At 51.7% G+C, this 10258-nt stretch overlaps 1 protein-coding gene across 1 annotated transcript; it reads right to left on the bottom strand.

Annotated features, from left to right (window-relative positions):
- Positions 1-348: 348 nt before the first annotated feature.
- Positions 349-3431, bottom strand: ITPRIPL2 (ITPRIP like 2). The gene is made up of 2 exons (XM_032197760.1): positions 3292-3431; positions 349-2740 (listed from the first exon to the last, which is right to left on the bottom strand). The coding sequence occupies exons 1-2, from the start codon at positions 3429-3431 to the stop codon at positions 1204-1206; spliced, it is 1677 nt and encodes a 558-aa protein (XP_032053651.1). The 3' UTR covers positions 349-1203.
- Between the last annotated feature and the right edge of the window lie 6827 nt (positions 3432-10258).

Here is a 10258-nt window from a genome sequence, read left to right as displayed (position 1 = left end):
TAGCCTAAGACTGTCCCACTGTACCATGAAATGTACAGTGACTACATGAAATGTAGTACCACTGTACTACAGAATTTTCAAGTACCCTGAAATATTTTACTTCCTCCTCCCCACAACAAGATAATGATTTGCTATAGCACAGCACTAGAAAATCCCATCAGGTTATTTGGTCAAAACACTGCCACAGTCAAAGAACCGGCTAGGCATTAATCCAAAAATCCCACCACACTCTTACTGGAGAGCACAAGGGCACAGCAGTCAGCTTACAGCACTGAGATTTGGACTGGTTGAAGCTTTGTTCCAAAACAAATATAAAATATCTTTGTTTTGTTGTTGGTCCTTGTGTTAAAAAAAATTCTGAGAAAAAGTTACTCAAAAACAAACAAACAAAAAAACGGTTCAAAACCAAGAACCCATGAACGGACTCCCACATATTTCTGTCAAAAGAAGGTTTTCTCGGGGATGATTCAAACAGCATCCCTTTATGAAAATACTAATGCCTCCTCCATAGCAAGTATTTAGAGCAGCCAATTCTGGTAGAACGAAGGCCTTTGTGAAAATAAAGTGCTTTTTGTTTCTTTTTATCCATATTTCAATCCTTCAGTAAAACCTTCATTTAACACAGAAAGGCACAACTAGATTCTTCATACATCAGAGAGGTTTAACTTCTTCCCTCGATGCCACATTAGCATGCATATTATATTACCATTCAGCACGATGTATTAGATTACACAGGAAATTTAAATCATGTCATTGAACATTTCAAACTGAGATCAGCACCCATGCTCTAATGCTCATCTCATTTTAAGAGCATCTCGGTACATTAGGAGGTTTTGTTTGCACTCATGGGATTTTTAAATCCCAAATGGATTTTGTATGATAAAAAGCGAATCTCAGAAAAAGGTCAATTTTGCCACTAAAACAACAAGTTAAGACAGATTTCTAGAATCGTTGCTTGGAGCTGACTGAACTTTAACACTTCCTCACTAAGGCATTTCCCCAGAAATTTCACAATTCTCCACAAACCAACAAGGATGAGATTAAAACACTGAAGCAATCACAATTTCCTTAAGTCTTCGCCTTTGGTTTCCTGGTTTTCTCAGGTCAGGGACAAAACCGCAGAACAGTTCAGCGGGTGCCACCTTTCTCGGGGAGACGCGGGCTCTGGGCAGACAGGCAGGCTGGGCACGTGGGTGATGCCAGTCACTCTCCATGCAGCTCTTGCCGGGCCTCGGTGACGTGCCGGCACGGGGCAGGCATCGGCCGCAGGTACCGGGGTCTGCTGTACACCCTGATGAGGTGCGGGGCCTGGCTCCAGGTGTAGAGCAGCTGGAAGGCGGCCATGTCCAGCGTGGGCCCGTCGAAGGCAGCCAGCAAGTTCACAGGGGCAGCTTCCTTGAGGAACCTGGGCAGTGCCACGGCCTCAGGGAGGCTGGTGTTGCCCAGGAATAAATGCATCAGCACCTGCTTGCGCAGGCAGTCCCTGAGGTACATCACCAGGTCCTCCAGCCGCTCCACCAGGAACCGCTCGTCCCAAGCCTCCAGGGGCCCCTGCAGCAGCAGGGAGAAGAGGGCTGTCTTCAGCACGTAGGAGGAGAGCACCCGGCCCCACTGCGAGCAGAAAGGCTCCTCCAGGCTCTGCCTGCGGAGATCCCGCAGGCCCTTGAGGATCTGCAGGCACTTGAGGTGGCAGGAGGAGGCCGGGGCTTGCTCCTTCAGCCAGCTCAGCAGCCGCTGCTCCTGCCGCGAGGCGTTCAGGCCCCACAGGACCTCCTGCGCCAGGGCTGCCTGTGGACCCTCAGGCGGCAGGGCCGTGAGGTAGAGCGCATCGCCCAGGGGGATGGCGGGGATGAGACGCACGGCCATGGAGATGTGGCAGCACACGTAGTCGGAGCAGGGCAAGATGTGAAGCGTCGGCGGGCGCCCTGGGCAGGCCGAGAGGCTGATGCGGCAGCGCTCCTGCAGCCGGTACCGCACGGCGCCCAGGCAGCGCTGCAGGTGGCCCTGGAACCAGCGCAGCACCAGGGCCGACGAGAGGAGGCAGCGGCCCTGCGGCTCCACGCAGAAGGCCTCGGTGAAGGGCCGGTAGCGGCGCGGCCAACCGGACCCAGCAGGGGCCCGCAGCCCGCACACGAAGGCGGCTCCCGGTCCCAATCCCGGTCCCGATCCCGGTCCCGATCCCGGCCCCAGGTCCCGCCGAGGCTCGGGCTCCAGGCGCGGCGGCAGGCGCAGCGGCACCAGGACGTCGAAGCAGTCTGGGCTTCGCACCTTGTGCTGCTCGTAGGCGCTGCCGATGCGCACGAAGTCCCCGCGCAGGCTGAGGGCCAGCGGGCCGGGCTGCAGCCCCTGCGCCTTGGCAGCGCGCACCAGCTCGGCCACCACCCGGCCGACGTGCGCCTTGCTGTGCCCCAGGACGTGGGGCGAGAGCCGCAGCTGCCGGGCGTGGAAGCCCTCCAGGGCTCCCCGCCGAGCCGCGGCCGCCCCCCAGCCCGACCCCGCGCCGTGCCGCGGAGCGCCCCCCGCCGAGCCGCAGCAGCGGGCCAGCAGGCTGCCCAGCAGCACCGCCAGCAGCAGCAGCAGCGCCGAGCCCTTCAGCAGCGGCACGGAGCCCGCCTCCGCCGCGCCTTCCTCCTCCTCCTCCTCCTCGCCCGCCGCCGCTCGGCCCCGCGGGGCCTGGCAGAGGCAGAGCAGCGCGGTGCACAGGCAGGTGGCCAGCGGCCACAGCACCCGCGCGTCCAGGCTGTCGGACACGGCCGGGGCGCGGCGGGGGCTCGGGCCATGCCGGCCGCCGCCCGGCCCCGCGGGCGGGGAGCGCCCGGCCCCGCCGCCGCCGTCGTCCCCTTCGGCCGCCCCCAGCGCCGCCGCCGCCCCGCTCCCCACCGCCGCACGCCCCCCTGCCTGCCGCCGCCGCTCGCTGCGAGGCTTCCTCTTCCGAGGGAAGCGGCGCCGCGTCAGCCGCCGAGTGAGCTCAGAGGAAATGCCACGGGCCCGGCCGCCGAGAGAGGGCCGGGGGCGTTGTCAGCCCGGGGGCCGGCCGGCACCGAGCCGCCCGCGGGGCGGGGAGCGGCACCGCCCGCTCCTGCCCGGGCCTCCGGCGGGCCCCGCTCCTCAGGGCCTGGCCCGGCTCCTCAGGGACCGGCCCGATCCTCAGGGCTTGTCCCGGTTCCTCACCGCCCACCCCGGTTCCTCACAGCCCCGCACCGCAGCCAGAGGATGTCCTCACCCCAACATGCCCCCGGAGCAGCCCCCTGCCCCTGAGGGTTCGGGCAGGCAGCCTCAGACCCATCTCACCGTGCTCCCATCACGGCCGAAGAATGTTTTGGGGCACGCATTTGGTGTAAAACTGCGTGATTCTGCAGCTCCCCCTCAAGGGGGTAGGGAGCAATGGGGCCAGGGCAGTGGAACAGCATCACGAGCTCAGCATTGTCCATTTCCACAAATAAAAGCGATAAAGGTCAGCCCCATGGCAGGGGAGTCATTGTTGGTCACAGCTCTGTGGGCATCAGTGCCTACAGAACAGCAAAGTTGTTGCCATCAATACATCGGGGTGCCGATGGGCTGCTGTACCAATAGCTGCTTGCATTGTGGTCTGCTGCTGTACCAATAGCTGCTTGCAGCCTCTTCATTCAAATCATGAAAAAAGCCTCTTTTGTTTTGTTTTGTTCGTTCCTCCTCCCATCCCTTTCGCCCAAATCACTCATCAGCTGACAAACTAAAAGGGAAGAAGAAATAACCCCGGGAGAAGTTATTCATGTGTTGCACAGGGCCCGTTTCCTTGCCTGCTGTATGACAGCTGCCATGATGTCAGCCCTGCTGCCAGTAACGGTGGCTGTCTGCACAAACCAGATGGGAGAATTTGAGATTCATCAGAAATACACACCCAGGGCTACAGCGGGAGTCATCCCAAGCCCACGAGCGGCAGAGCCAGACAGGTTGGAAGACAGGCACAGAAACATCTTCACGCTCGCAAAGCCTCCAGCACTGCTGACAGGGTCATCGCCTTTCCCTCGCAAGCTGTGGTCTGTGGGGAGCAAGTGGCAATGTGACCTGGAGATTGCACCAAATAGTGCTGACCGAGGGAGATGTTGCACATAGTTAACCCTGCCTTTTGTTGCCAAGAGCTGGAGAGTCATGAGCCGAGCCTGTTGAGCTCGAGGTTCCCTCAAGAACAGCAACTCTTGGGCCCTGTTCTGGGACCGAGCAAGTGGAGCCAGGTGTGGGAGCACTCACATAAAGCTTTTGTAGCACGGTTTGCTTTTAGGAGGACAGTGCAGGCCAGGGATTGGGAACTAGTTTGCAGAAGATGTAAGGAAGCACACTTGCTTCAGACTGCATGGCTGGGCTGTCACAAGGTCTTTACATCAGCAACCACAGCCAAAAATTACAGTCTGACAAAGTTTCTTTGTTTGAGCCCTCCCTTGGCAAGCCTTTGAGGTCTATTGCATGAGGAGAGGGTGTGAAGCAGATTCAGGTGCGTGAGCATCCTGCTCCACAGGAGAGATGTACAAACCCGACTGCTGCAACCGCTCACACAGGTACTTCTCTCGGAAAGCAGAACATCCTGGAAGCAGGGTTACTGCAATAAATATGAATAATAGGACTTGTAAAACCCCCAACGATAGAAACTACCAGTGTTGCTAGTTTGTTGCCTCTCAGAGGAGCAGGATAAATCACTTCTTTGTCTGTGGTTCCCTTCAATTTCTCAAATACCCGAGCCACGGGAAACTGAAGAGCTGAGGAATTACTGCTCTTCAGTGGACAAGCCATGCAGGTCAGCCAGGACTGCAGAGAGCAGCTGTGGGCCAAAATCTGGGAGGAATAGTGTATGTCCTAGAGGAGACAAGGGGGGAAATACTGGCAGCATCGTTAGTTAACCTAGGAGATGTACACAGCTCTATGTTACCAGATTATGGTTCTGACCTTCAATACTCAGCATAGAAGCCATAAGCAAGATAAAGTGTCAGGCATGAAACAAAATATACATATGGCAGCCTACTACATTTAAAAACATAAGGGCGTCAGTCCACGTGCTCGTAATTTGCATTTTTTTATTTTAGTTATGGTTATGAAAAGGCAAATCAGATTCCTCCACATTTCTGTCCGCAGCCCACATCAGTGCTCCAGACTCACTGAGAGGAGGTTTGAGCAGTCCCATGAGGCCTCCGGGACTCATCTGTCACTGAGACCTCCTCACCCAACCCTCTCCCTCAGGGCGCTGCCAGGTCCTGATGATCTCTTCAGACCTGCTTTTCCTCATATCTCACATGATGTCTCCCTCATGGGCCATACCAAACCCACTACAGCCAAGCTGTATTTCTGGATGCGTCTCTGTGTCCTGACTAGCTTTTGCTTCAAAAGTCCTGTGGTGACGATGCTTAAAACCAAGAAATGAGCATATTGAGTTCCTGCTCTTCAAAGACTTTAGAGTTTGCGATCGCCTGGATATCTGCAGGCAGCATCTCACATTTGCAGCCAGGGAAACTCCTGCCATGCAGTAACACACAAATCCAGTCACCCAGCTGGTCTGACAGTTCAGGACATGACTCCTTTACATAACATTTTCCTGTCACTGTTTCTCAACCATAAGGCCAGATCTTGTACTGCTGTTGTTTTCTCTAGAATTCCTCCCCTGCTTTCTGCACAGATAATTCAAGATCATTTTTAAACACGTTTTTTGCTGGCAGTGTTAGCTCTGTCTCAGATGTCAGTGCAGACAGGGCCATCATCCCTGGCTGCTCTTTGTTTAGTAAATGTTTACTGAGTTTTGAAGCTGCTCGCTGAACTTCAAGAAGCATCCATATAAACATGGGTTGTGGTTTCATTTCAGGTAATCAAGTTAGAACTGCATTTCTGCAACACAGCTGCATCTGCACAAGGGGCTGGGGGAGGCCCCACTAAGGCACAGCAACAGTGTGTGAATGCAAGAGATTGAACCCAGTGAACTGAAAACACTGTAACAATCTGAGAAAGGAGTTAAAAGAAGGAATGAGTCAGGGAAATAAGTGCAAGAGAAAGGCTGCATAAACGTTTGTTTTTGTAATTTGTCTTTATATGAAACAAAACATTACTTCAAGTACATAACCGTACTTTGCAGAAAGAAGCTCACGCTCAGTAGCCAATATGCTACACGCTGAGATGTCAAACTGGGTAACCAAGGCCAAGCAGCCTGAATTCATTCCCAGGCAGCCAAACCAGAGTGAGACTCGAGATTACATCTGAGAACTGCAGGGAGCTACTGCTCCAACACTGACCCTTGGAGTTATAATCAATATTTTTTTTTTTTTTTTTTTTTTTAAATAAAGCAGATGAAAAGGTAGGGAACCATAGGCTATGCTATGACATCTCAACCAGCAGAGTAATTCCATGCTCCATGAGGACATTGCTGACAGCTGAAGTCACAGCCTTGCTCCTCAGAAGTGTTCTTCCAGTGGTCGGATTTTTGAAAATGAACAGGAAGTGAAAAGCACTTTTCTCCCCACACACTCCTTGTTTCACGTTTTCCTGTATTCCTTTGTAAGGCAGGATAAGAGGACCAAAGCATTTATCATGCTACTCACTGCCTATGAGCCATCACTGCAAGCACTCTGTTCTGCACCAACAAGCAGCAGAAGTGGTTAAAAAGCACAGCTGTGCTGGTACAAAGCTTATCCTTTAAGAAGCCCTATTACAAAACACCATTGGTCCAAACCCATTGGCCCATAGCTCCCACTTTCACTAGCCTATGCTTCTTTACACACTCAAACCCAAAGTGTTTCATATGCCTTCAGGTCTTTGCCACAGGCACACTGATTTTTGACCCAGCCTGCACTGTCTTCATGCAAGGCTGACTTGAGGAGCTGCCCCTCTCCGCTCAGCAGCCAGCCAGCCACACCTGCAGGAGCCTGCGTAGCCGTGCCAGGCACCCGCTGCCCACCGGCTGCCCTCGAGCTTCGCAGCACGGCTGCTAGCACTACAGGAACAGTATACGGGGGAAAGGTTGCAGCCTCCCCCCCAGTTCTACATGAATTTATCTCTGCAGGTTCTGCTGGCTGGAGGAAATCCAGATGTTGCCTGCCCCCGTGGGACACGAGCCTGGGGCCATATGGCAGCAAGCGTGCATCAGCTGCTCCAGATGAGTGCAAGCACGGGCTCTGTGCATGCTTGTGCAGGTGCCAGCAGTGCTGGGGCAGCCTCGCCTGAGCCACAAAACAGCCGCTTGTACTCCAGTATCCACAACTTCAAAATTGGGACCAGAGTTGGCAACACTGGTTTTCACCGCCATCATTAAAGTTACCAGCCAGTACCTCCTCAGCCAGCAGCAAGAAAAGAGCTGGAGAGCCAGGGGCTGATGAGGGATGGCCAACAGTCTATTTTGCAGGACCCTGGCTGCTTCCGTGTGCCCTGAGCACAGGTAAAAAGCTTTAGGCAAAAAGCTGAATACAGCAGAGGTAGGAGACTTCACAGGGGTGAGCAACTGCCCAATTTTGCTGTCAAGAGCTTACTTGGAAATTGCCAGTTTAAGAGTCACTCCATCTACCTGCTCCCACAAGCTAATAGCATCTGATGGCTGCTGTACCAGAAATAAAGGGGTTGTAAACACAAAACTACTTTCAGTTATCAAATAGCAGCAAGCACTGCTGCTCATTACACATCATTGCCATCCTACTGAAATTACGCTGCAGGGGCTGTATTTGCTTTGCAATGGAAACAGCTCATCCACGTTATCACCGTTGATCTGTAGTTCACGTTTTACAGCCCATCAGAGAGGAAAAGAAACAAACCATTTTATCTTGTCTGGAGTGCTTTGCTCCTCTTGTCACTTGGACTATCAAGGTTACATTGAACTTGAGGACAAGCAGCAGGGATGTGACTCGTCCCTCCGTGTCTGGGAGCTGGACCACAGGCAATGCATTTACTTCTGGAGCAGCTCTCCGATGTGTTTTCAGCCTCTCCTGGAGAAATAGCAGCTCATTTGTTTGGGTTAAATTATCTATAAACTCCACTGCTGGCAAGTTACAATGCTAATGCTCCTTGTTTTTCACTTAAGCAGCGATCTTATTGTTCCTGTATAAAACAACAACAAAGAAGTTGATGAGGTTTTTAATAGCAATTGCATACTCCAGAAAAATAACGTCATACACCAATAACCATAGCCTCAAAATCACAGAGAATCCACAACATTGATTTTTACTACCATTGTTTAAATCACCCATTGTTTAAATAAATGTTATCTAAACACTTGCTTCAGAATGCCCCCTATGCAGGATATCCTGTTTGCTAAATAAGGAATAATGTTATACTTAATCATGTACAACACCGAGCTAAAAATAGACAGCCCAGTATATACCATTTGCATGACATCCCTGCGGGAGATTCGTGGAGGCAAAAAGGAGTGTTGGGTATATAGCATCCATTAAGTGTTCCACCGAGAGCAGTATTTCATACATCTGTGTAACTGATATGTCAGTGCTACAGCATGCCAGACACTGTCTGAGACGTGGGAAAAGCAGCCTGCACCAGAGAGCTCGCCGTCTGGGCAGGCAGAAGAAAGCAGCAGAGAGGCAGAAGGCACATGCAGGTGATGACATTTGGTGCTTTCATGATGTACCTGAGGTGCAAGCCTTAGAACCCTGCTGGGTGTCCCACGTCAGTGCCTGCACCGGGGAGCCCAAGCTGCACGTAGCCTGTGGCAGGTGCAGGAGGCAATATGTGGGCACCCCTTCCTGCAGCAGGGAGCTACAGTTGCGAGTGGTTTATACCTGCTGCTTCATACCGCACACTATTAAACAGGCTAAAGCAGAAAAGTACAATAAATCACACAGACAAAAAAAAAAAAAGTGTCTGGAAGAGCAGTCAGACTCAGCAACCCAGGCCTCCAGAGCATGCCCATGGACATCCAGGAGTTTGTCCTCTCATGTCCTCTCTTAAAATATTTCCTATTTTGTAAGTGGGATGTTCCTGCCCCCTCTGCCAGTCTGCTCCCTCGCCAGCTATCAGCAGGGTATAACACTGAATCAGGAGGTCTGCGAGCAGACACAGCTTCTATGAACCATGTATAGCCCAATACAGGATTTCCTTGCTGCAGAAGGACAGCTTCCTGAGTAATTCATACAACACTCTCTTGTCCAAGGCAGTCCTTAGAGCCAGAAATACCCTGGCTCTGTGCTGGTGAGCAGCACGAGCATCAGCGGGCTCACCTCCAGGTTGGCACACGCTGTATGAAAGCCTTCAAGGGCTCTTTTTTGGATCATGCAAGCAGAGCATTTATGCTTTCCCCTTACGCTGCTGTTCAGGAAGCCATGCCTATATGTTTCCAGCAATGTAATGAAACAGGAACAAAAACAGACAAAGAAAAAAACCCATATCTACATTAATGTACACTTACACACCAAATTCTGCCCACCAAGCCGTGAGCATGGGATGGGAGCATGCAGTGACATCCTCCAGGAGGCTGAGGCTGATGCTGCTGTGGAGACAGCCTCAGTATATGTGTGTTCAGATGTAAATTTAATCACCAACAGCGATGGTTTAGCTTAATTAACAGTAAGCCACTTAAACTTGTGTTTGCTTCTGCCTGAGACGCACCATAACTTGCTGAACTAATGAAAAGTGATCGCATAGCTGATTTCTAATTTGCTGATTAAAGCAGAGTAATTTAAATGAGGATTATAACAGTTTTGTTGCACCAGTTTGGGGTTATTTTACCATTTGATCAATTTAAAAATCAATTTAGCAAGATTGGAACATTTTAAACTGGTCTAGATTGTTAATGTTTGTTTGTTAGCAAAGAGGGAGCCTAGGAATGAGAATTGAACACCGGTTTCAACCTCCTATTTATTGCTCAAATTACTAGAGCACATTTTCCCCTTTGCTTTCCAAGAAAACTATGCTTGTCCTGCACTCTCACTCTGACTAACTCCACAAGCAATTTGGTTGAGATTAGGGAAAAGAGCAGAAGTCCAAACCATTACTGTTCACATTTTTGTACAAGAAAGCTCCTGTGGAGGACCCCAGGCCGCACAGGAGGTCGGCCCTGCCTGGCCCGCTCCACTTGGGAGACTTCCACAAGTTCATAGCTTCATTGGGTGCTTAGAGCATCACTTATTCTTTCCCACATTTAAAACACAACTTTTCACAGAGTATGTTGAAGCTTCCCTTGCTTTCACCACCACCTGCATAGATCCCATCCACAAGCATTTTTCCATTTATCCTGGCAGAAAGCCTCATGTTGCACCGCAAAAACAGCTCCTCAGTGGTACTGATTACCTTGACCACCAAA

Source organism: Aythya fuligula, chromosome 15 (genome assembly GCF_009819795.1).
Source record: "Aythya fuligula isolate bAytFul2 chromosome 15, bAytFul2.pri, whole genome shotgun sequence".
Classification (NCBI taxonomy): domain Eukaryota; kingdom Metazoa; phylum Chordata; class Aves; order Anseriformes; family Anatidae; genus Aythya; species Aythya fuligula.
Note: the sequence above shows the minus strand (reverse complement) of the source record. Positions and strands in the feature narration are given on the sequence as shown.

What these genes read in the sequence shown, in the direction of transcription:
- ITPRIPL2 (XM_032197760.1), bottom strand. Translation starts at nt 3,431, where the DNA reads ATGGACAATGCTGAGCTCGTGATGCTGTTCCACTGCCCTGGCCCCATT. An exon ending in TCGGCCGTGATGGGAGCACG is followed by an intron (nt 2,741 to 3,291) that starts GTGAGATGGGTC and finishes CGTGTCCGACAG; the next exon opens with CCTGGACGCGCGGGTGCTGT.